Consider the following 26,620-nt stretch of genomic DNA (forward strand, 5'->3'; position numbering starts at 1 on the left):
ATCCATGCATGAAGCAGCGACCCCGAAACCGTATTTTTGTTGATTTCATTTATTTTTGATTTGTTTCCGCGTGTTTTAACTCTTTGTTTTATCGCTTTGCCAACATGTATTGCATGCTCTGTTATTTATGTACCTTATGTCGGTTATAAAAGCTCCTGAGAGCGAATGTTTGTATTGTTGTAATGAACTTGTCGACTTGAAATAAAGCTTATTTGATTAAATTGATTTGAGCAATTAGTCGGTAATACACGGAAATTAGTCATGTAACTGTGCGAAAGCATATGCTCATGTGTGTCTTAAAGGAACGACAACCGAATGAATTGACAAATTATATATTTGTTATTACGTTTTTTTATATCGGTTACTTCCGGAATCCGTACAAATGTACTCTCAATGGAAGCTTGTATTGAAATATAAAGTTTATTTATGAAATTGCCAACAGAAAATCTTATTCTCAATGAGCTTTTGACGCGTGTCGCGGTTTAGAATATTTATAATATACCAAATCAACTTTAAAATATTGATTTGAGCGTAGATTTGAATATCTTTGTCCGAGAGGTAATGAATTGTAACCGTTTTATACTTGAATTTAATAAAGTTTTTTCAGTATGTAAACCGTGCCGATATCTTTGTTATTGTTAATACGTAGGCTTTATTGCTACTTTAATATAAGATATTATTATTTCGTCAAAAGGTCAATGAAATAGTTAAATAAACTGAGGTATTTTCTACTAGACTTGTTGTTTTCACCAGCTTAATGAAATCATTGATCTTAGAATCATACACTAATACTAGTTTCTCGTGCTAATAGATGTTATGAAATGATTTGGCGAATGCATGTAATAAAGTATAACTTATTTGATAAAAAAGTTTTAAAAATAATTTACAAGTACTCCTGAAAATGAAATAACATAAAACGGGTAATCATTTTTATTTTGAGCAAACAACACATTTAAGATATTTGGAGTCTTCATATGGAGGGCAAGGAAGCGATCCACAGACAGTGACAACAGGAAAGAACAACTTTCCATCAAGATTTGATCTTCTTCCCTCAAAAAATTGAGGATCTTCATCAACGCATGCGTACTCCGAGGCTGCTCTGTGTGCAAAATAGTTAGCCGTTAAAAATCCACTATAATGCTTTCGCCATTGAGTAGGGCACGTGTTTTTGGCTGGTATCATGATTGACACTGAAGATGATGTATTCATACATAAAGCACAAGGAACATCATCATTCACTTTAACATTACCATAGGAGAATTGAAACTCTGCACCCCAAATTCTCCCCTTGTATTCACTGTGTTCTAAAGCAGCTGGAAAATCCGGTGGAGCAAAATCAGGGTCGTGCGGTAGACATAAAAAATCCGTACCGCTTCCAGTTTACCCATAAGATCCACCGCTTGCGACTCCTGCAATGTAAATGAGTAATATAAAATCTTAAGCGACAGATTGTTCATATAATTTTTGTGCTTTTTTACTTAAATTGTATACCATTCAATATCTTCTAGAAAGAAACATGAGTGCATCAGATGTTTTGTCACAGCATTCAATTTCAATATCAATATTTAAAGTTTGTTTTGTCCCCCATTGACAAGAAGTATGGTTTCAGCTGTTTTTACATCAAACTTTAAAGTAAAAAACAGTAAAGGCATACAGACATGGCATTATAATGAAGCCTAAATATGGTTAGAAAATTATAATATTTTTGTAAGGAACTCTTAAGTGATATAATCAATCCAGATAACTAAATATCTGAGAATGCAAAAAAATATACCACTGATCCATTTTAAACTGTAGCCATAGATGTCAAAATAGTTACAAAAATCATTGTTCGAAATTGGTAATAAAGAAAAATGGACATTGAAATCATAGGACTTTTTAAGTCTATGGATTCAGATAATCACTTTCTCCAGAAAGCAGTTTTTCAACTATCAAGTTCAGATACCTGATGCAGAAGTCCAAAATTAACTAGAAGGGATGAATTTACTGATATTTCTCATCATTTAATCAGCATTATAGATGACGAAGTGAAGAAAGCAAATAATTACTTTCTTTGTATTTTTCTGTCTAAAATTAGAATTTTAGTTACCTGTTAGATATTGATGACTTTGGTTAAACTAAAGACTAAAGATGTGTACAATCAGAAAAGAAAGTTTCAATACCTAGTGCTTGATTTGATTGAATGTCATTTTGAAAGACTTCATTTCATTTTTAATAATGAATGAGTAAAGGAGAAGAATAGAACAAAGATAGTTTTACTACAACCGTTTTGTTTGAGCAGGCAAAATACACAGACTGTACATTTCCAAATGATATAGATTAATAACATTTTGCTGCGACAAGGCAAAACTTACATTGTTTTGAAGTATGTTGCTTTGAAACGTTGATGTTGATTTTTTTCTGCCTTAAAGGGTCAATTTTCTTTATGTTGGTAAAGACAATAATAATACACTGACTTGGCAAAGACCTTCCAATACAAATTCTTCTCAAACCGATTAAAGAACTCGGTCCAGGCTCGAATGTTCCCTCGGTTCTAAGCCAAATCTGTTAATCCGTTTAATGTTAAGTCAGTGGCATATTATTACATATATCTATATCACCTTGTGAAAATAATAACATGTACTTAAATAACACTATAACAATAAAGTTGAAAACGATAGCACTTCCATATATCCGTTCATTTCGTGCATTATAAAGCTAGGACATCGTTGTTTTGAGTCGATAATTCGACTATTTTGTGGAAATAAACCACTAAAATCCCAAAAAATCTTTCGTAATACAGTGTTAGCCAATCATTTGCACGATATGTGTGACGCTGACCATCAGCTGACTGTTCCTATACTTGGTTTAATTTTCGTTTTTGTGCTAACATATATACTCAATGCTGTTATAGACACGGTTTGCACGCATATGTAATATTTGTAATACATGAGGGGCAGAGGGGTTTCTTAACGCCCTCGGCTATCATTTTGGGTCTCTCATGGACGGTGTAAAGCATTGAAGCGTTTAGGTTACAGACCACCAATTCAACCAATGAGCATTTGGAACGTACGCAGAAATTACCCCTCTTCCTCATAGTGCTGTGAAAAAAGTTCTCATCTCATTTAAAAAATTTAAACAGTTTCTGAAAGGAAAAACATTTCTGTACATTTTATAGGTGCATTTTGCTTCTTGTGATGTGAAGCCTAATCTCCAGAATGATTTCTAAATATACCCCTATCTTGTGAAAACACTGGGATTTCCCATGCTATTTATAGACACTTCACTTCCGGTGACCAGTACTGCACTGCAAGTCTGCTAACCCCACATGCCATTCTGAGGATTGTGAGCTGACATATGTAGAATCATGCTGATATATAGTCCTCTGCAGGTTAAAGTTAAGGTAAAGTCCAGAGAAGCCATTGAATATTGTGAAATTAGCATAGAAGCCTATGGGAAGTGGAATTAGTGGTTTTTAGCCTTTACACAATCCCCGGGTATAGTCATACCCCATGAATGTGGGTCATGATGTATTCGGGGAAAATTAGTTGTCATGTGACCACGTTCATTCATTATATTCATTACATGCATTATCACGTGATTTAATGTCGATTCGGGACCTAGTGTTCCAATTTGTAACCTGTACGCTATATATTGTACAGCCTACAGCATTGCTGAATCTATGACCAAGCAAAATACTTTTTGGGATAAAATCAACGCCTCCAAGTGAATGTAAGACAGAAAGGTAGGTCAACTGAATGGTGCACGCCAGTCAATTGATGAGAAATCTCCAATGCCAAAAAAATAATGTTATGTTTCCGATCACCATTCTAAAATTTTGTCGAGTCGGTAGGTAGGAATTTATTTTTATTTAAAATTTTTAAAATGGAATTAGTCATAGTGATACCAAACTTAGAATACAATGAATCAAATATACAAAAACTAATAGACTTAGTCCACGGCCTAATCTATTTTGGGATTCGGCGCTTGAGATATTTTTTTGTTTTGACGGTAGTGGTCAAAACAAAAAAAATATTTAATTCAAGTACCGAATCCCAAAAGGGATTATCTACGACCAAGAGCACACTCACGGCAAGTGTGTTTACAATCGAATCTAAATATAAACAACCAATATTTCTCTTGTTTTGTCCATCTAGTTGAATAGAAATAAAGATAAAATGTTACAAAAAGTCATTTTTTACATAACAAATATCAACTGCTTCATGTAAATAATTAAAACCATTCAAGTGTTCAGACGTATTATGTATTAAATTATTTCGAAATATCCGATACTAAAATATGTCGTAACATTTTTATAAATCCTTTTTTATGTAGATAATGTTCAGTTCGATGCATATGCGACCATAACAGATATAATTGTTATGCTTATCAGAGATAACCAGTTGTTTCGTATAACTTACCTGTGTATACTAAATATGTACCATTTAATATCGGACAGTCTTTTCTTCCCCAACGAATGTAAGTTGAACCTACAAAAAATAATCCATCTTAGTAATTTTAAATAGAGAAATCAAATGAACCAGGATTACATCAGTTATCAAAAAGGATAACAACTACACAATTCTCATGGTACACTTACGTATACACCATAAAGATCTACGAATTAATTATGACCACCATAAAATTTGTAGTAATGACTTCAAGTTTGTAATAGCATCATCCTGTTCAAGAGTTCTTTTAAAAAAAAGTCTAGCACAGTACGAAAGTCTGATTATTTTGTCAAACATAATGTATGAATAGTGATATGAAAACTCCATACGCCGGTGCTGAAGGGATGTACCCTATTTGAAAGGAAAGTTTGGTATCTGTGTATCGTTGGTGTAAACAGGTCTCATGGACGCAAATTAAATTGTAATAAACAGAAACATCGTAATAACAACATTACGATTTCAAACTTTTTTTTTTAATTTCTAAAAACAATGGCCGTCATCAACGTTTAACCAAACTATGTTCAACACCAGTCATTTGAGTACACACTATTCTAGAGGACTGTAATACGATTTCGTCAGCAGTCCACGATATGAAACTGTTCAAACTATAATTGCCTACTATGTTTCCAAATCTCTTCCCCTCCCCAAAAAAATGATCGTACAGAAAATGTCAAAAATCATATTCTGAAACTAAAATATATCAATTATCAAAATTTCTGGTATTTTGAATTATCCTACAGTCAAGGACACTATCCCTGCTTATTTTGGTAATACTAAACTCCCTTTGCTATATTTATAAAAAAAATAGCTTCGACCATGTTTTTTCCTTCCCTGTCATATACAACAACCTTATCAAATAACTAATTAGTAAACTTCTCATTTCTTTACAAAACTATTTATAAACTATATCTCATAATCAAGTTCAATATTAACCGTTCAACATCCAAAAGTAGAAAAAACACCAGTTTTATATATTGTAAATTTCGATATGCTGTACACGTGTTTCAAGGAGTAACCTCTCATCAGCAGCACTAAATCAAATATAATCAAAATATTAGATGTATACAAGAAGTACTCATAACCAAAAGGATGGAATGATGAAATTTTTTATCTTCTACATTTTATTTGTCTATTTTTGATTATTTTCAACAATGTTCATATTACTATTTTATATAGTTATGATATTGTAGTCAAATCATTAAGGATGGCATTTTTAGGTAATAACATTGATTCGCTCATAAGGTCTTTACATAAAAATTAAAACACTATATTTAAAAGTAGTTTTTGGCATGACATAGGTTGTGTCCTTATTGTTTAACTCATGATGTACCGTGATTCTTAACCCGCATGTGAAGAATTAGGACTGATTTTACATACGATGGGGACATATATTTTTGTTGGTTTATGTGCGTTTTATTTTTCTCCCACAATGCCAAGATTTTAGAGGGGAAGGGTTTAGATTACGCCAAAGTACTAAAACCCTGCCGTATTTTTGCGCCTGTCCCGGGCATTTCTAGGAATTCAGTCAGGAATTCCTGGCCTCTGTATCTCTTGTTTCGTTTTCACAGTAAGTTTTTTGTTTCTTATGTATAAGGGCAACTCTTTCGCTGTACCTGCATATAATGATGTTTTGAGGCCAGCTGAAGCCTGCTCTGGAGTATGAGGATTTCATTGAAGACCAATCGGTGGCCAATCGGTGGCATTTTCATCCCGTTTGGGTTGTCCCTTTGACATATACACCATACCTATTCTCGATACATTATTGTAAATAGGCTCTTACCGGGTTCTCACTTGCTCGAAATAAAGGAGACTACAGAAACAGCATCTTTTTTGGACCTACATCTCGAATTTTACTACAGTGGTCATCTCAGCACTAAGATTTACAATAAAAGAGATACTACATTTCATAAAATATCATAATTTTTTCTTACCTGTTCAGCAAAATGCCTGATGTTAATATTTTGCAATTGATTCGCTACGCCAGAGCAAGTAATTATTCCTATAATTCCTTAAATATCTCCGTAAAAGACTCCTGAATCAGGGGTATAAGGAAATGTCTCAAAACGATCTCTTACCGATTTTTTTTAGATCTCAGCCCTTGGTTGAAAAATACTCAGTTTCTTCTAAAATAATGAGTAATTAATTGTTTTTTGTAAATTGTTCTTTGTACTGATGTGGCCGCTGATTTACCGATTATGACGCAGTAGTATGCCAATGCTGTTTAATTACCACTGGTATATTTACGCTGCAATGGAAGGGGGAGGTTTTGCGCATTGAAAAAACATAGATTTAACCCACCATTTCGTTCGTAATGGCTTTACCAAGTCAGTCAGTACCACAGCAGTACAAGCTGCTTCGGTGGTGTAATATTTATTTTGCCAGATTTAATTTGGACTTGAATTGATTTTGTATCGGATAAGTGTTCGGCAATTTTGTTGTTATCCTTATTTGCAATGGATGTCGTTGGCGGAACAGGACATATTTTGCAGTTAAAAAAGAAATTTACCGCCTTTAATTTCCCTAGATATCTGGTGTTTTAGATTTGTGTTGTCAGTTTCCAGAGAAGCTACTTTTATGTTCAGTTCGTTCAATTTAGCATTCATTGTTTTGAGTTCAGCTAGGATGGTTTCAGGGTCATTTAACAACAATCTTTTTTCTATATCCTTCTCTTTACAATATCCGCTTTGTCTTAGAAAACAAAAAGACAATAGAAAACAAATTAACATTATTATTTCAAGAAGAACAATATATTATACCAAAAGCTTTCTCAACTGATAAGGTACATGTAGGCGAAGTTTATAGTTGTGTCGTTTACCTTTAAGTATAATACCAACTTGTATTGAATCCAGTTAAGTAAATAAATATAAGCTGATTTTTAATTAAAAAATAATTGGAAACGTACTGATAAAGTCTACACAATTTGGTTATATGACTACGGATTATGGTCTTCAAAAGTGTGGTTTCTTTTTTAAATTTTTAGATTTGTGTATCATGTTCTTTTGTTGTAGGTAAGCACCGATTTAAAACTAGATTCAAATTGAAATAAAATAAGGAGTTCATATTACACTGTAAGGTTATTCTACCATCAATCAAATTCTATATACGGAGTAGATTCGTCTAAAATATGTTCACACCTGTCATTATAACCATTGAAAACAGTTTTATTCAGGATCACTAAGAACATTTATACGAATTTCACTGAATTACATTAAATTTTTGCATTTGTAATATTGTTATTTTGAAGAACATTGTTGTTTGCGTAGACTTTGTCATATATGCCATGTCCATACTATACAAGTTATTACTTCGCAACTAAAAAACGAATAAGAGTGATGCTGCCATTTAATTCGTAGAATACTGTTTATTCATTTATTCTTACGTTTTGTGTTTTTATTACTCTTTATTTGCTGTTTTTTTTTCTATGTTTTGCTGTATTTTTTGTTGTCTATTCAAGCCTAAAATATCCCAGCAATGTGCCATTTTTGCCCGTTTGTAATAAACATTAGTTCCTTTCTAGTACATTCTCCTATTTATTGGAGAATTGGGCAATGGGCAATGAGGGAATAGGGCGATGGGATAAGGGAAATGGATGGAGTATTAGGGGATAGCAGATGAGTAATTGGTATATATGTTATACCCACATTGCTGAAAACCAGTTTCTTATTAATTACAAATGTAGACTGAGTAGTAAACCAACACCTTTAAGTGATACAATGTGGCTGGGAGTAAATTTTGTGTTAACATGTGCTTTTTTGTTGTTGTAATAAGTGAATGTTTTCTTTTTAAATATTGCCCAAGGTCAAGTGTTATGATAAACCTTTAAAATGATTAAATATTCAGTTCTGTGATATATTCTGTGAAATGTGTACCAAGTCATGACAATTTTAGTTGTTTTCAACTTGACAGATTTTAAATGGGCTTGAACTTTAAGAAATCGCGAGCAGACTTTGGCCATAAAAAATCATAATTTCAAAAATTGTATTCATGATATCTACCCAAAAGAATTAAAGTTGACCAAGTTTATCAATAACAATCCTCGTGCATCTTTTCTTCACTTATATATTACACTAGAAAATGACAGCCTTCATACAAAAATTTACGACAAAAGGGATACTTGTAATTTTGTTATTTGTTATTTTCTATTCCTAAATAGTGATATTCCTGAAGCAACCCTTACGGTATCTACATTTCACAATTGGTCAGTTTTGCTCGAATTTGTGATAAAATGTCAAATTTTATGGACGCAACAGATTCCTCACTGAAAAAAGATTTTCACCAAAGGTATCAATATCATAAACTTCTAAATCATTTAACAGCCGGCATTCCAATGGGAACAATTGTACTCCTCTACTTGCTGACCTATTCCTTCATTCTTATGAGGCTGACTTTATAGCTGATCTGATCTGAAAGAAAGAATATCGTTTAACTAGATCCTTTAATCTCAGTTTCCGCTATATAGATGACGCATTATCTTTAAACAATTCTAATTTGATACATCGCATCTACCCCAAAGAACTTGAGATAAAGGATGCTACAGACAGTGTAAATTCAGCCTCATATCTTGACCTACACGTAGAAATCGATGGTAAAGGACAACTATTGACCAAACTTTACTACAAACGTGATGACTTTTTATTCAAAATTGTCAACTTTCCTTTCATCTGTGGCAACATCCCTACAGCACCTGCGTATGGAGTGTTCATATGCCAGAGCTTGCTGAGACTACGCAGAATTTTTGTTTCGCGCTAGAATTCTAACAAATAGGCGTCTGGAGCAGGGTTATGTTGCTACAAGATTTAAGTCATCACTACAGAAGTTTTATGGTCGTCATCATGAACTCGTTGATCCTTACGGTGTTTCCATCTGCGCCATGAAAACTGATTTGTTCAACGAGTCATAATTTTCCTCTATCCCGGACTTGAATTTTTATGAGCAACTCGGCGGGTTTTTCTAGAGAGGCGGAGGACGCTTACCCTACCGGTGCACCTTGCTCATTTGCTTTTGTTACTTTGTATGTATGATTTTAGTTACTCTATGTTCTTTGTTGTGTATGTCTGTTTTCCATGTCTTGTCTTTGTCCCTGGATTGCATTCTTTTGCTTACCGCTATAACCTTGGTTCCCTTGATTACTCTTTAGTTACTTTATGTTCTTTGTTGTGTATGTCTGTTTTCCATGTCTGGTCTTTGTCCCTGGATTACATTCTTTTGATTACCGCTATAATCTTGATTCACTTGATTACTCTTTGATTACCGCTATAACCTTGGTTCCCTTGATTACTCTTTGATTACCGCTATAACCTTGGTTCCCTGGATTACTCTTTAATAAGTTCTTTAATCGTTACAAAACTTTGATACAAAAATATTATAACACTTGCAGTTTCTTAATTAAAATGGTGCTGCTCACCCATTTTTATCACTTAGTCTATTAAGCACATTCTTTCAAACTAATTCAGATAGAATTTTTCAATTGCCATCATTAGACTTATTCGTAAAGGACACGTTGTTCAAATTGTTGTCTATTCTTTGAAATTTGTTTTCACAAAATGAGATATTCGACACCTAAATGCACCCATTTTTTTAGGATTGCACTAAATCAAATCTTGCCTTTTTAGTAATGGAATTGTAATGATTTATTATTACTAATGCTGATCGTTTTGATGATATCGTCAATCTTTAATAGGTTCTGAGCTACCTTTCAGTATTTCCGAGGTTTTTTTTTAAAGCGATATCTCATTTTGTCTATATGGTGTATGTGAAGAATTTGATGTATTATGGAGTGAATTATATGGCGTATTTGTTAGTTGTTTCTCTTTATTTTTACCTTGAAAAGGGGATTGTTAAAAACTAGTTTAATACCACCACAGACATGCACAGTCTGGAAATGGTTATTAATGTGTCATTACGTCGTTATTTGCAGTTTTAGTTTAAGAAGTGTAATCGTTCTGTGTATTTTTTCACTTTTGTAAAAGACTTTATACAGATCTGTGAAAGTATTTACTATTTTGTATTTAGATTATACGCTGGTTTATATGTTGTGTTTCCTCATGTCCGTACAATTTTCTATTGAATTTCGCAATTGTTATACAGACTTTAGATATTATCAGTTCTGTAATTTTGGACTAACTCTTGTTTTAAATGAACAACGTCGACTGTAAAGGGATGTTAAAATTTAACTATTTAACGATTAAACATTATCTTATAGGTTTTCCACAAATACAATTCCAACTGAATCACAAATAAGTTATTAACATTAAAATTGTCCCTTGATATGACTATTTTAGTTAATTTTACTGATTTGTACTATAGCATCAAATAAAAAACAATAACAGATAGGGCTGATGTATAAGTAAGGAATCAGACACACCAATAACACATTTAAGATCAAAGTTAATAATGCATTATAATGTACAAGTTTCCTACTACATCAAAGCCTTTTAATAAGAACAAACAACACATTTAAGATATTTGGACTCTTCATACGGAGGACATGGGAGTGAACCACATACAGTGACAACCGGATAAAATAACTTTCCATCTAAATTGGATCTCCGACCGGCAAAGTATTGTGGACTTTCATCAACACAAGCATATTCAGAGGCTGCAGGATGATTATAATAATTTGCTGCTAAATATCCGCTATATTGTTTACGCCATTGAGAAGGACAATAATTTTTGGCGGGAATCATTATTGATGAAGTAGTCGTTATATCCATACATACAGCACATGGCACGTCGTCATTTACCTTAATATTGCCATAAGAGAACTGAAACTCCGCACCCCAAATTCTAGCGTTTAGATCTCTGTTTTCCAAAGCTGTTGGGAAATCTGAAGGGGCACAATCAGGGTTATGAGGCAGACATAGATAGTTGGTTCCGCTTCCTGTTTCTCCAAAAGATCCGCCTCCGGCAAATCCTTGAATATTATATGCAGACATAATTAATATTGTTTTAGTAATATAATTTCGTTTTAAGGAAATTCATGCATTGCAAATTAGGCTTTATTTTTGTCTTTTCTTTTTTTGTTGAAAAAAATGGTTTCAAATGTTACCAGATGTTCTCTATTTAAAGCGGTTTGTTAGTACTGCTGGTTTGTCATCACTGAATTTTCCTCTACAGCAAATATATATAATCACCTGAGTAAACTAGTTTCGTTCCATTAAGTAACGGACAGTCTTTCCTTCCCCAACGGACATAAGTTGTACCTACATAACAAGAATGGGAGATTAAGGTGCCAATATTCATAATTTTCTGTTCCCTTGTTAATAATCGTTTATTTTGTTTTTTATTCATAACCGTGTTATTTACTTGTTTAAAAATACTAAAAACAAATAAAGCAGCATCGTATTCTTTACTAAAACATCTAAAGCATCAAGTTCAAATGTTTCTTGAATAGAAGTATGAGCTCAAGTGGGAACGAACTCCATTATAAAAATAGAAACATTACCTGCAAAATGATGACTTGTGTGTAATATTCGGTTTGTATCTGATAATCTGCTGTCTAGCCCGATGTCCACATTTTTCAGTGCTGTAATTTCATTAGAAAGCCTGTTATTTTTTAGCTTCAGATCGTCAATCTCCTCACACAAAGTCTTAAATCTAGATTCAATGTTATGAATTTGAGATGCCAATCCCTGTGCATCATTCAGGAATAGGTGTTTGTGGCAAGTACATATCCCAACAATATAATATGGAAATAAAACCATAATTAAATGACGGAAGACTTTCATTTTTGTATTCACCAACTTCTCAAGATCACAAATATATTGTCAGGGACCGCGGACCGTACGATGCTATTTTACCTTGTGAAATGAACCACTCCATAAATCAGACAAAAAAAATAACAAAAAATACAATAGTATATGATCATAATTTTTAAAGTATGATTTGCCCTTATTCTGACTGATAGTCTGTTCTACTCATAACTGAAGGTTAGTGATCTATCATTTCATAATGTCTAGTAAAGCTAAGCCTATAATACCTTCTAGTATTGTAACTGGTGACAAGTCAAGGTTTCTACATTTATGAAAGGTAAACTCCATTTCATTAATATATCCTGAGGCTGAATGAAGCTGAATTTATGGCTGATCTGATCCAGAAAAAAACATATCGTTTAGCTAGATCCTTTAATCTTAGTTTCCGCTATATAGATGGCGTATTGTCCTTAAACAATCCTAGTTTCGGGGATTTTATACATCGCATCTACACCAAAGAACTTGAGAAAAAGGATACTACAGACACTGTAAAGTAATCCTCATATCTCAATCTACACTTAGAGATCGATGGTAAAGGAAAACTGTTGACCAAACTAAACGACAAACGCGATGACTTGATGACTTTTCATTCCGTATTGGCAACTATCATCTGTGGCAACATTCCTTCAGCACCTGCGTATGGAAGTATACCCTACCATTAAAACTGATTTGATCAACGTGTCATAGTTTTCCTTTCCTCTTTCGTCTACCCTGGACTTGACTTTTTATGCGCTACTTGGTAGGTGTTTCTAGAAAGCAGAGGAAGCATACCCTACTAGTGCACCTGGTCCATGCTCTCGGTCTTCAGTGGAGTCCGAGTTGCTCATTTACTTTTGTTACTTTGTATGTATGTGTTGGTTATTTTATGTTCTTTGTTGTCTGTTTTTCATGTCTTTATCCCTGGATTACATTCTTTTGATTTCCGCTAGAATCTTGGTTCCATTGATTTCTCCTTCTTAACACAGTTCTTTTGGTTATAATTGGGTATAAAATATTTTTATTGATATAATACTTGTAGTCGTTATAAAATGATAAATAGTATTTTCTTGAAAAATAACATAAGGCATAAATATAGTTCATCTACGTCGTTTTGAATTTGGACATCATAGAATTTCTCAATAAATACATTATAATATCATCTTTCCTGTTTTATATTTCGCTAAGATGATTCGTATTACATCCGATGACGAAATAACGTACAAAGAATCAGGAACGTACAAAATGAACTTATAACAACAAAAATGACATTCTTCCTTTGAAATGTTAATGTTTATTGTGATTCTTCATTCAGCATTGCATTCATCAGTTTTCTTTTTCTTTAAAGATAAACAACCGCGAAAAGAATCTTATTTTCTAAGCTTCACTTATGTTCTTGCATTACGCACTTTAGACTTATTTATGTGTTCAATATAAATATAATTCGACATTTATGTGGACGATGGCTCACACAGATTGGATAATTAGACGACTCTTACAGCTATAATTGAATAAAGCATAATTATTTCACAAATTGTATTGAAATAATCGCAGGATTTGTATCTCAATACCATGCATTCTGATTAAATTTTCTTTAGCATTAATCTTGTTAGCATCTTCATGAGATGATATTATGCCGGGAAGTGAGACATCATATATAGTTCCTTTTGTTTTTATTGATATTTCCCTTTGAGGTAAGAGTAAGTAATGTTGTTTCATCTCTAACCTAAACTCCTACAGGGAATACAGAATTATCGGTAATAGATTTGGAACTTTCCAGATGTATTCTTATGGGATTTTACTTGGCAGCTAAATTCTGGAGAGGAGACAAAACAAATGGCTACATAGACTCCTGCATATTTCAAACAATTGTGTTTTAATTTTTTTCTATAGAATTTATTTTTTCATTTTTGAGATTTGTATAAGTATTGGATAAATGAATTGGCTTGTTTGTGAGTAATATTGTACAGCATTTATGATTATTTCTTAAAATAAAATACGACAATATAAAAAAATGACTAATTTGAATAATTCTTGGATTGGCTTGAACCAAATAAATGATATGTTCCCACTATCGCAAATCAAGCTTAGATTGAAATCGTGGTCATCAATATAGGATTAAATGTGGTGAATCTAGCACATAATGGCAATCATTTTGACCACAGAAACTATATTGATGTGCCTTCGCAGTCGTGGCGTTTGTAACCGGTGGTCCACTTCCAAAAAGTTAAGTTCATGTAACAGTATATATAATTTATTAAGACTGTCATTTATTCAATTTACATGTAGTAGACGTTTTTTCTTTATGATGATTGGATTCCTATTGGAAATAAATATCATCGCATTTTTACCAATTCGTTTCTATAATCAATCGACATTAAAGCGGTTTTTTTTCAAGATTTATAAAGAGAACCAAGATTTGAGCAGTAGTCAAAGGATAAAGTCAAGACAGGGAAATAGACACACACAACAAAGAGCACAAAAAAAGTAAATTATTATTTGAATGAATAAATAAAATACTTTTTTTCCAAACTTAAAAATCACAAAAAACTTGAACGCTATATCATACAAAACTGTAATAGAAGAACTAAGATTCGGTTGCAACCTCCATCGCATATTACATTACCGGAAGTTATTTTAATAAAGACTTGTTAACAGTTATTTTCATAATTATATCCGGTAGTGTTATTTGGTTGACTAAATGAAGACTCTATACTATTTGTTTAAAAGAAAAAAAATTGGTCAATCGACATATTTAAAAAAACACTATAGACTTTCACATTGATCTTAACATAAAAGAACCTATTATATGGTGATGCTTTCTTATTCATTGATAAAAATGTAAAGAAAGACTAAACTGTGCTGTGTGACAAACATTATTATTACCTTTATGGTTTTCATCTTTCAATGATTTAGTAAATGTACAAAAATGTCTTGTTCACAAACTATTCACATATTTCTGATATTTTGGTGTAATAAATACGTTTATATGTGTCACTTTTCACTGGGCTTGACCCTTCAATAAAACGCACGTGTCTAGCAAGCAGCAGGAATTGCTAACCCTTCCGGGTCACCCAAGTTCACTCACAACTTTAGTGTGATCCGTACTATTCGGTTTTCTATATGTACTATTTAATCAAAGACTCCACACATGAACCAGCATGATCAAAACTAAGCAGCTGATTATCAACTTGTTAGAAAATACTACTCATGCATACATGTACATTTAGTTCTTCTGTGTTGTACGATTAGTTTTTCGTCTTTTGTATTTCAAGTGTTGATGAGGGCGCTGCTTTGAAACAGATGTCCCCTCTTTTGTTTTCCAGCAATTGCTACTTCTATTATTCATTTTGTATGTAAACTGTATTGTGGAATATAGGAGAAGACTTCATAAGTTTGACTAACTTGTGTCCTATCCCATTTGTTCTAGTTGAGAAAATAAAATTGTTAAAACTATTTTGGAATTTAGGAGGATGGCTCTTATAACTTGCAATATTTTGTGTCCAAACCACGTGCTTAAGTATAGCAATCAAATTTGGTTAATTAATTTTAAAAATCCAAAATTCTCATATTATAATGAAAGAGTAATCAAGGGAACCAAGGTTATAGCGGTAATCAAAAGAATGTAATCCAGGGACAAAGACCAGACATGGAAAACAGACATTCACAACAAAGAACATAAAGTAACTAAAATCATACATACAAAGTAACAAAAGTAAATGAGCAACTCGGACTCCACTAAAAACTGGGAGCATGGACCAGGTGCACCGGTAGGGTAAGCGTCCTCTGCTTTTCTAGAAACACCCGCCGAGTTGCGCATAAAAAGTCAAGTCCGGGGTAGACAAACGAGGAAAGGAAAACTATGACCCGTTGAATACATCAGTTTTCATGGTGCTGATGGATACACCATAACGATCCACGAGTTCATGATAACGACCATAAAACTTCTGTAGTGATGGAACCGATCTGTATATTCTATATTCATAATAAATTCAGAACAATTACGTTGATCCTTTGATTATTGCAATGCCGTGTGATAATTGTTTTTATATTTGAATTTAACTTTTTATAAAAAAGGGTTTAACCGTGTATCATTGTGTACGTTGATTTTTTTCGATTTAAAGTTTCACAATGACATAGAACATCAACACTGTATAATATGTAATAGCAAATAGCAAAAAATATCAATTAGATATAAGGAAAAGTATTCTATTTTCGTTGTGAACTTTATGTAAATGTTTGAGAAAAAGGCAAATACTGCCACAATATTCGTAAAATCTCAATTTATTGGACACATTTTTAATGCAATTAACGAATTAAAACTAAGCAATTTATAAAGCCATTTAGTTTTCAGGAATATTGCGATTCTATTCGACATTTCTAAGGGTATTTGGATTTTGTGTATTTTCGATGAGTTTGTTATTGGGCGTCAATGAATCATTGCAGTGTTATTTAATGTGTTATTGTACGATTTAATGTTAATCCCGAACAAAGTGTACTAAAGATGTACTTTAGATAAATCATGTATGTTTCGTATACTTTGACAACTTCAACAGATGTTGATTGTTGTATCAGGATCGATATCGGAGCAACTACGCATATTTGATAACGGGTTTCAGAAACGTTATAATTATTTCCATAGAAAAACATCTTAAGACACAGACGGGAAAATAATTATCTGTTAAATAATGGTCAAATAAATGCAATAATGTGATAGGAAATGATTATTGAACTTGAAGCTAGAACTTAAGACTACTGTGATATAACAGCCACAGAAACTGAAAGTGCCTATATTGTGTTTGATACAGCAAGCGTGTCTTTTCAACTCTTTTGATTAGAATTAGCAGCATTCCAAGTATTAGATTTTCGAATTTTGTAAATTGGTTGGGAAATATTAGTTACTGGATATTTATCCGCTGTTTTTGTTTTCCGGTAAAGTAAAGATAAGAGAGAGAGAAAAAAGTCATTGAGAAATATAATCGGTAAGTATTTTTTTATAATTCACAAAAGTTTACTTCGAATGTACCTTTATCAGTTATTTGCAGTAATGTTCATGGATAGTAAAAAACAAAATATTATTGACCACCTAATGTACATATTGCCCAAATCGCACGTGTCAATCGTTTACACAAACTAAATTAACATTTAACAATTAAATGATTTATGTGTTTCAAAATCATTATAATGCAAACTCGATAGAAACAGTTACATGATAATTCGATGTTACAGTATATACTTCAAAATAGTTTAAGTAACATCTGTAAAATCTAAAATTTCAACATCAAATAACATGGTTACTATAAATTATATTTGTATTGATAAACCCGTAACAGAACAAAACAGTTAGAATACTTTTATTTACAGCAGGCCAATTAATTTTTTTTTTCAAAAAAAGATCATCATTATTTCTGAAAAAAAAATGGACCATACTTTTCTTCTTCTTAATACATTTTGTACCCATTTTCTTTTGAATTGTGATCAGAACATAAATTAACATCAGGAAAATAAAGCACCGAAGAGACAAAAAAATTATACGCAACTGTTAATATTAATAAGTAAGAAAATTCATACTTCGTATTGATCAAGAAAGTGAAAATTTAGTTAAACTCTGTTTTTTAAAAATACATTTACGACATATAATGTGAGAGTAAATCAAATTATACTGATAGAAACTTACAAACATGCAAAAGTTGAAATAATGAATAAAGTATTGCGACACGTTTCCAAGACTTGGGTCCAATAGCATATTTGTGACAAGATTCAAACCTCCGTAAAGCGCTTCAGCAAGTTCTAGTAAGAAATTACGATGAAATTAGGGCAACAATAAAATAAAAAAAAATCCCAAAATTCGAGGTTCAAAACAACGTGAATATATATTTAATAAACTACATATGCCTGCAGATAATAAGACAAGAGAAAATGAAACATAAAAGTATGGCCCGCGATAACCCTTGCCCTAAAAAACAAATTTCAACAACATGTGCAAATTATCCCCTTACTTAATACGAAGTATTATGTTTAAACTGAATCAAAATTTAAAGGAAACCAAATATAACATAAGAAGTAATAATGTTTAGTTTTCAGTAGTATGTCAGTAAAAAATAAATGTTTAAACGTTCATTAGTACAATAAAGAAGATGATTGAGCCAGTTTTCTGCACTTACTGAGGTCACCATTTCTTTACTACTGATTCTGTTGATTATTTTGAAAGCCAACGTTTCAATTATTTTCATATCGATATTGGTTAAAAGTATAGTAAGGCACTGCTGTGATAAGTACATGCAATTTTACGCTGTTTTTACAAACCCATCACTGTTATAATTGTGGGATTAATGGAATCTACATAATTACTCTCCTGGTGTTTATGGTAAACATATTAATTGTTTGTTTTAATTGCATAATTTGAAGTTGGTGCGTACAAATCATTGATACTGTATCTTGTGATTAAGAAATGTAACTCCCTCTCGAACTATAAAAATCCATAAAATTTTCCTTGGTATAGATTTTTTGGCTGATGTTAACCAGCATAACCATTTATAACGATACAGTCATAATAACATAGCACTGATGTTACTTATAGATTTGGAATGTATTATCATAAAAAATAAAAACAATAGAAAAGGGAATGAATCATGCAATACATCTATCAATTGTACGTTTTCTTAATGTTATTAATCCCACACGAGTCAATGCATTTTCAAAGAAAATAAATTACCGAATGCATATGTATTGTAAAACGATCCAGAGATAAAACTCACGAAAAGACAACCAGACATGCCCTCCATACGGACGATCAAAAATGTAATAAATCAAATGCTCAAAACAGTAAAATATTGATGAAAAAAGACGACCAGTACTGTAATTTGAGGCGCAAAATCCTAAAGTTTAATGATCGCCATTATGGTCTTATCTACTAATACAAAATAACCATTTCTAGTTTTCTACTCTAGTATGATACATGCCATTAAATATAAAATCGAATAGCCGTGTACCCAATGCCAAATTTGGGTGTTCAGTGTGTATTCTTTTGGATTCCGTTTGTTGTTTCTGTATCAACTGGGTATATTACGACTATAGGTCAGTTTTATTTGTCTGCTCCTGTTTCCGTTTTTGCTTTTCAAATAAAATACAAAAATTGCATTAAAACTAAGGAAAAACCTGTCATTGTGCGTTTGTACACACATTAACTAAAATGAATTTTGACACAACATTCGAGACATGAATCTTTCTAAAACTTCAAGTCGGCACTGTTAAAGGGCAAATTAAAAATGACACATAATTCTAATCGACAATCCTTCCCAATGTCATTAATATTGTGTTACAATCCAATAAATTCAAATACGGGATATTTAGACTGTAGTTATACAGTGTCACAGCTGATAAAAAAAAAACAACTACACTAAATTATCATAGTGATAGGTAGAGGAAATTGAGATGTAATGATTTATTACTGAGGTTACAAAACTCATTATCTTCAGAGTCAGAAAAGGATAGAGTACACCTTTTACTGAAGACAATGTAGCTCAGTGAACACTCACTAGTTTTATCTTCAGGGTCAGAGAACGACAAACTGTACCTTTACTGTAGGCAATATAGCTCTGTTGACACTCACTAGTTTCATCTCCAAAGGTCAGAAAACGATACACAGCACCTTTACTGAAGACAATATAGCTCAGTGAACACTCACTAGTTTTATCCCCAAAAGCCAGAGAAAGACACCCAGCACCTTTACTGAAGACAATATAGCTCTGCTGACACTCACTAGTTTTATCACCAGAGGATATGAAACGGTAGACTGTACGTTTACTGAAGACAACACAGTTGTGTTTACACTAACTAGTTTTATCTCCAGAGTTCAGAAAACAATAGACTGCACCTTTACTGAAGACTATATAGTTGTGTTAACACTCACTAGTTTTATCTCCAGAGGTCAGAAAACGATAGACTACACGTTTACTGAAAACCATATAGTCCTGTTGACACTCCTTGAGTTAGACAACGAAAGGGTGAATCAGTTACTGACGACAATAAAGCTCTCTTCAGACTCACTATTTTTATCTCCAGAGGTCAGAAAACGATAAACTGCACGTTTATTGAAAACAGGCAGTACAGCTCTGTTTTACACTCACTAGTTTTATCTCCAGAGAACGGTAGACAGTATCTTTACTGAAGACAATATAGCTCTGTTAACACTCAATAGTTTTATCTCAATGAGTTTGAAAAGGAGAGAATGCATCTTTTACTGACGACTATATAGTTTTATCCTACAGTCAGAGAACAATAGAGTGCACCGTTTACTGAAGTAAATTGAGCTCTGTTAACACTCACTAGTTTTATTTCCTAGAGTAGGAGAACTGAAGAGTGACCATTTACCGAGACAGTACAGCTCTGTTAACATTTACTAGTTTTATCTCCATGAATAAGATAAAATTAGATAGGCACAGCATTGCAAGTATACATTTTTCTGACGCTTGTTTAGTTGTGAAAAGAAGGACGATAGCTGAATGGCTCGTGAAGGGATAGGTGAACAGTTGTCCATTGAAAATAAAAAGAAATAAGCGTACCGAATCAAAATAATGTAAATATTTTTTTTTGTATATTTTTCATGAACAGCCTATTTTGATTTTAAATCAATTCAAATGCTACTTTCACTTCACTTTGAATTCCAATCCCTGACCCATTCCTATTTGATACCTATTCCGGTTGACAAGACGTACATTATTAGCCTCGCATGCGACGCTCCGTGTTATAATTGTATCATAGTGCATAGTTATTTAAAGTTAAAGGCTTGAATGACTTCCTGTCGTGATTCACAGTCAAAATCTATCAAAATCACAGAGTAATTAATACCACATAATTGTCTTTCTAATAAAACTTTTTTATACTTAAATTGAAGTTTCTATCTTTGAAACTCTCGTCTACAATTATCAACATATCTGTTTTAAGAGCGAAAAACAGATTTTCACGCCATATATATGATTAAATTTACAATTTCAATTACAATTTCAACTACCGATAGGTATTTTTGTACAGTCAAGTATTGTCGTCCAAAAGTGATCCCGTAGTTCTAAATTGCATTCACAGAAAAGCGCAAAGTGTTCTATTTTGTCATTCTATTTAGAGTTGCGTTTTTTACAAATTTTTTAGTCTGTTTGTGATATACATGTCACAGTTATGGCTAAGAAGAAAGCGTTATGCAGCTCAAGGACACTTTTGCCATCATCCAGCCTCGGAAACATGTCTGTTCTAGTTCACACACCTCGACAAAAAGTTTAAAGTCATGACTGTTTTTCATTCGTATTAGTCGTTCGTTGTTGGCATAGTTCCAAACACTGTTCTGCACTATTCTCTTCCATTCATGTTTATTGGGAAACACTTGAGACTAACATAGTTAACAAAGTATTCATCTGGTTCATATGTCACTAATATCCGGAATATAATCATTCGTAGTGTTAATGTTACTAAGGAAAGTATATAGCCCTCTGCTTTCTTTGAATTACTTATTTTCTTAGATTTTCAATACGAAATGATGGTAATTAACATTTTAAAATATTTTAAGCTCAAGAGCCCTTACAGAAGTAAATGGATAACTATATGCAAGTAAACATTATATATAAATGCGTACGGAGGAAGGTAATTATTGCCTTATGCATGAAAAGGGAGATAATCAAACTGAAAGGTTTAAGATGTTAAAACACTGTAAATACTATTCTTCCTTCAACACTCAATAGATTTTAAATATTATAAGAAGTATACAAATCATTAGATGTACACGAATAAGGATAACCAAGGTCATTTCAAGGGAATAATATCCAACTTTAGGGATTAACATGACTAATGTTCAATTGAAACTCAAGGAAGTTTTATTGATGTTTATTTAATCTCTTTTGAGCAGGAGGAATTTTTCCGTGATAGAAAACGTTTATGACTGATTTATATAGTGCCTTCCTATAAATTAGGAACACATATTTATGTAAATAAGCATGTCATAAAGTTTACCAATTAAAAGATTTATGGCTACGAGATCAACTCAAACAAACCAACCATAATAAGCGCTTATCTCAACGTAGCGGGAAGCTATTTATAATAAACATGTCGGTATAGTTGTATTATATATAGTACTACGATTTACAGCTTAATCAAGTTCAAATATTTGTTGAAATGAAACAATTAAAATTGGTAGCAAACGTTATTGATCAACAATAATTGATTAATTGCAACTAATATATTCTAATTTTTACCGAAATAAATGAAAATGAATTTTTTTAGACAGATTTCGTGTTGTTCATTTCACAGTTGTTATTTATAATAAGGACTCCCATTATAGATATAATATTGTGATTTTTAACTTACTGTATAGATTCGTCCCTTTAATTTACAAAATGTTGTAAGAAGTTAAGTAACAAACTTTTTATTCTTGATGAGATATGTTTAGCTAAATGTGAAATATTATCAGATGTGTCAATTGGTCAGTGCTTAACTTCAACAACTTTTAAACAAAAACCTACAAATGTTGTTAGGATGACCTTACAACCTGAAGAATGATGTATAGATGTAATTTACAACAATTATGTCGTTTTATTTTAGTGTCTTTGAACGTTAATAGATTCCATACAAAGGTCTACAAAACAACTAATCAATCTCTTTACTTTATATCCAAAACCTGTTTAAGTTGACGATAAAAAGGCGTCGAAGTGCTAAGTTCATACTTATGATTAATGTTGAGGTATTTTTCTCCATTTTTATTTTTTCAATTTATGATGTTCTATGTTTGATTATAAAGAATGAAGTGGTTAAGAGTTAAGGGCACATAATGCTTGATTCTCAGTGATGTAATGACTTTGGATCATAATCAGGTTTATTACAAAAGTAAAGTAATTTTTACTTGAAAAAAATCAATGAATAAATGTTGAATAAATTGAATGCAGTGAAATAAAATAAGATATTAGAAGTTAAGCGCTAATTTTTTTCAAAAAAGAGTGTAGGCGGACTTCATCTAAGGTTACCTAAGGAAAAGAACGCAAGCTGTCATATACCCTTAATTAAAGAAAAAGACTGTGACAACTTGATTTTAAAAATGTGAAAAAAAGATAGTTTCGGATATTAAATAGAGAGAGATTTGGAAGCCATCTCTCTTGGATATTACCAAGAAAATTGTTACTTTGTCTAGTTTCTTTTTCCCAAGTGTCACGTGATATCCGATAATCTTGCTCTTGTCGCAATACACGATGGCGTAATTTCCCTTCTCCAGGGCCATATACGTGAAATGGCTCACTCCATTCGTTTCTAAAGGGTTTCGACTTTGCCATATCTTTATCTGAAGAAATAAATGTTAAAGAAGCACAGTTTTGAATATTTGCTAATTTCTGATTCGGTTATATTTTTGTTCTTCGAAAATTAAGTGCACACAAAGTGAACAAAATATAGTTTTGTATAACTTCAGTCAAAAGAGAATGTAACAAAAACTGTAGTTAATCTTGTACAGATAACATTGATATTTGAAGATATACAAAGAAACACATGACTTGTGACTAAATGTAAGACATACCAATTACCAGTAACGTTCGGTATAGATATAAACAATATTCAGAAACATTAATGCACCAGTGGCGTTCTTGGAATTAAATCCTGATAAAGTTTGAAGTTTTTGTTGTTAAATGAATTGCCACAGACCGTTTATTACACACAAAACCTGAGAAATGCCGACACTCACCATTGCAACTTAGAAATATGTTTATCACATACATAACTTGTATGGGGGAAAGATTCCCATTTTATGGTATATGGGGGATGGGGATTTTAAATGAGAAGGTTGAGGAAATAATGTTGAAGAATTTAAAAATATAAAATTCAATTTGACATTGTAAATATTCGATAACAAATATGCAATGGGGTTTCTCTAGGGGGATTTGGATATTTCCATGGGGAATGGGGATGGGGACAATGGGGAAATTGGGGGATGGTATATGGGGAGTTTATATAATTCAAGAGTGTACTTAGTAAAATCCAAAAGCCCAAACAATAAACGTATTTTGAAATCCTTTATTACAACAAATGTGTATTAATTATGATAAGAGCATTCACAAATACAATGATTTCTTAAGGCAATTGTGTTCAACTTGACTGTTATTGTAGTGTTTCTATAAAATGATTAGTTGATCTGATGTACATTGCATCGTACATTATAGGAAACTGATTTCTAGGGATTAAGTTACCACAAATTTCAACTTCTATTAGATCTGCATACAACAATTGATATCAAAATTGATTTATATTTAAATGTAATCTCTCCTTTTCGTTCCACATTTTTACAATGCTTCTTCTTGATTTTAATAAAAGTAGGTAAAAAATGATTTTCTCTTTAACATGAAAAAAGCTTTTTTGAAAACTAGAAGTTTCCGAAATGCCCTAGACATAGTCAAGAAGTAATGTGATTTTAGCAACAGAAAAATAAAGCATGCTATAAACAAACATGATTTACTTGTTGATTGATTTGTTAATCTATAGCATGGTGATGTACCTACATCTAAATCACTTAAACATTTATAATATAAATCTTTACCTAATAAATCAATGTCGAAATTTGAGTTGAAACCGGACGTTACTTACCTTACCCTCTGTAGAATTACCCGAAATGTACCCGAAATGTACGTAAAAGTAAATACACATACGTTACTTACATTACCCTCAGTAGAATTACCCGAAATGCAAGTAAAAGTAAATACACGTATGTGTTTAAGGACATCTAAGATATAATATTACACATTCTATAAATAGCAATACAACAAACGAAAAACGAAACAAGAATAGTTTGTTTAGGAAATATGATTGATTTAAATGCAATATATATAAACATGAAGACAAGATAACGGTAGAACGCCCAAAAAATTCGTTTATCGTTACAGAATGATATGTCCTTTTTAATAATATCAAATTTACAAACGTAAATAACACACTATTAAACACTACCTGAAACATAATAAAATTGTTGAATGAATGTTGTAAAGTATACGTCCACCATTCAATTAATAACAGATAAATAGTGAGAGTGTTTTAATGAATGGTTACAAATCTATTTCCTTCTATACAACAAATAAGTCATTACATTGATGGGAACTAATCTTTTGAGCAACCAGAGTAAATTTAACTTTCTAAATGGATTGGCTTGATAAAATACAGACTGATTTAATCTTATCGAGCAAAACTAACATGACAAAAGTGACGTTAAACCGGATATGTACAAAAAAATCAAGTTACATATCATGAAAGAGCCATTGATGGGTTAGTTTGATGTTTTCTCATCTTTGATTAATTAAGTTACTTATTTCACAATGAAAAAACCAATATGACAAATATTATAAATGAAGCGTAAGATAAGAGTTCTATAAGAACTCTCAACGGCGACCATAATAACGCTTATTAAAGTAAAATCAATGTCCAATAGCTAGTATCTGGTATTCACAGTTTAAAAGTGCCTCCGCATCTTCAGATTATTATAGAAAGAGAAAATGATTCCACGAGCTACTGCTAGTAATTATTTCGTAATGTATTCTATACCGAATAAATTAAATAAAAGGAGCTTGTTAATTTGATTTCCAGATTGAAGCTTAAAGCAGAGGTGAAACAATTAGTCACCATCACGACATGATCTTAAAATCTTTAAGAACGCTTATTACATTAATTCTGCTTTTCAACACGATTTGTGCAGAATTTTAAGATGAAGAAAGATGAATTTTTTCCCTAGCATTTGAATTAATAACGGTCATAGATTTGCTGCTATGAGCAATAAGTTTTTTACAATTACACTGAAATTACATTAATTTGTACAAAAAGACTCCAATTCTTGCACTGCATTCTATTTCTGCTTTTAACCCAAAGAAAAGTGGAAATACCAAAATGAAATCATGTAAGATACTTATATCAATTGACAGTTTACTACAAGTATATTAATAAACCAGATGTATAGTCCGTTTGATTTCTTTAGTTGTAAATGTAAATCTACAATCGAATATAATCGAATATAAATAATTCAATAATTATTCGACGAACACATTTTTAACATCATACAAACACTCGGGATAGTTTACCTGGGAAATTAACACATGAAAGGCATGCCAATTACCCCTAATGCAAAATGGTCTTTTTATCTTATGTTACAAGTTAAAAGCAGTAGACCAGGTATATGCAGAAGGTGCAGTTTTAGGTTAACAGAAGTGAGGCTTTTGTTTTCAAAATAATATAAAAATAGTAAGTGTTGTATGATTGCCAATGAAACAGTCATCCACCAAAAGTCAAGCAACGAACAGTTAAACTTCTACAGGTCACAGCCATCAAGGTAATGTTATCATATCTCACGATTGACATAAACCAAAATGTTTTTGTCTTATTTACATGACTTCGTTAACTTCGTTTTTTTCTACCAAAGAAATTAGCATATCCATTGCCAAAATTGTATATGAAGTG

At 32.1% G+C, this 26,620-nt stretch overlaps 3 protein-coding genes and 1 long non-coding RNA gene across 5 annotated transcripts in view; 1 reads left to right on the top strand and 3 right to left on the bottom strand.

The window, feature by feature from the left end:
* Positions 1 to 916: 916 nt before the first annotated feature.
* Positions 917 to 7,212, bottom strand: LOC148618402 (uncharacterized). Its single transcript, XM_088576878.1, has 3 exons — positions 6,937 to 7,212; positions 4,401 to 4,469; positions 917 to 1,409 (listed from the first exon to the last, which is right to left on the bottom strand). The coding sequence occupies exons 1-3, from the start codon at positions 7,154 to 7,156 to the stop codon at positions 1,381 to 1,383; spliced, it is 318 nt and encodes a 105-aa protein (XP_088433004.1). The 5' UTR covers positions 7,157 to 7,212; the 3' UTR covers positions 917 to 1,380.
* Positions 7,213 to 8,128: 916 nt separating this feature from the next.
* On the bottom strand, positions 8,129 to 12,217 carry LOC148618403 (short-chain collagen C4-like). Of its 2 annotated transcripts, XM_088576880.1 has the most exons (4): positions 11,875 to 12,217; positions 11,564 to 11,632; positions 11,174 to 11,343; positions 8,129 to 8,833 (listed from the first exon to the last, which is right to left on the bottom strand). In XM_088576880.1, exons 1-4 carry the CDS (start codon positions 12,155 to 12,157, stop codon positions 8,804 to 8,806), a joined length of 552 nt encoding a protein of 183 aa, XP_088433006.1. In that variant the 5' UTR covers positions 12,158 to 12,217; the 3' UTR covers positions 8,129 to 8,803. The 2 variants fall into 2 exon arrangements, with proteins under 2 accessions (XP_088433006.1, XP_088433005.1); XM_088576879.1 differs by lacking the exon at positions 8,129 to 8,833 and having other exon boundaries at positions 10,832 to 11,343.
* Positions 12,218 to 16,572: 4,355 nt separating this feature from the next.
* Positions 16,573 to 26,620, top strand: part of LOC148618404 (glutamate receptor ionotropic, NMDA 2B-like) — a 55,075-nt gene continuing 45,027 nt past the window's right edge. Inside the window, exon 1 of the mRNA XM_088577255.1 lies at positions 16,573 to 17,139. The gene's annotated coding sequence lies outside the window, so the exon portion shown is untranslated. The remainder of the gene's footprint in view (positions 17,140 to 26,620) is intronic.
* On the bottom strand, positions 21,015 to 24,858 carry LOC148618405 (uncharacterized). The gene is made up of 2 exons (XR_015921365.1): positions 24,767 to 24,858; positions 21,015 to 23,474 (listed from the first exon to the last, which is right to left on the bottom strand). It is a non-coding gene; the product is annotated as an uncharacterized LOC148618405 (long non-coding RNA).

This window comes from Perna viridis, chromosome 4, assembly GCF_037379345.1.
Source record: "Perna viridis isolate PV_CMFRI_1.1 ecotype Kerala chromosome 4, ASM3737934v1, whole genome shotgun sequence".
Taxonomy (NCBI): Eukaryota; Metazoa; Mollusca; class Bivalvia; order Mytilida; family Mytilidae; genus Perna; species Perna viridis.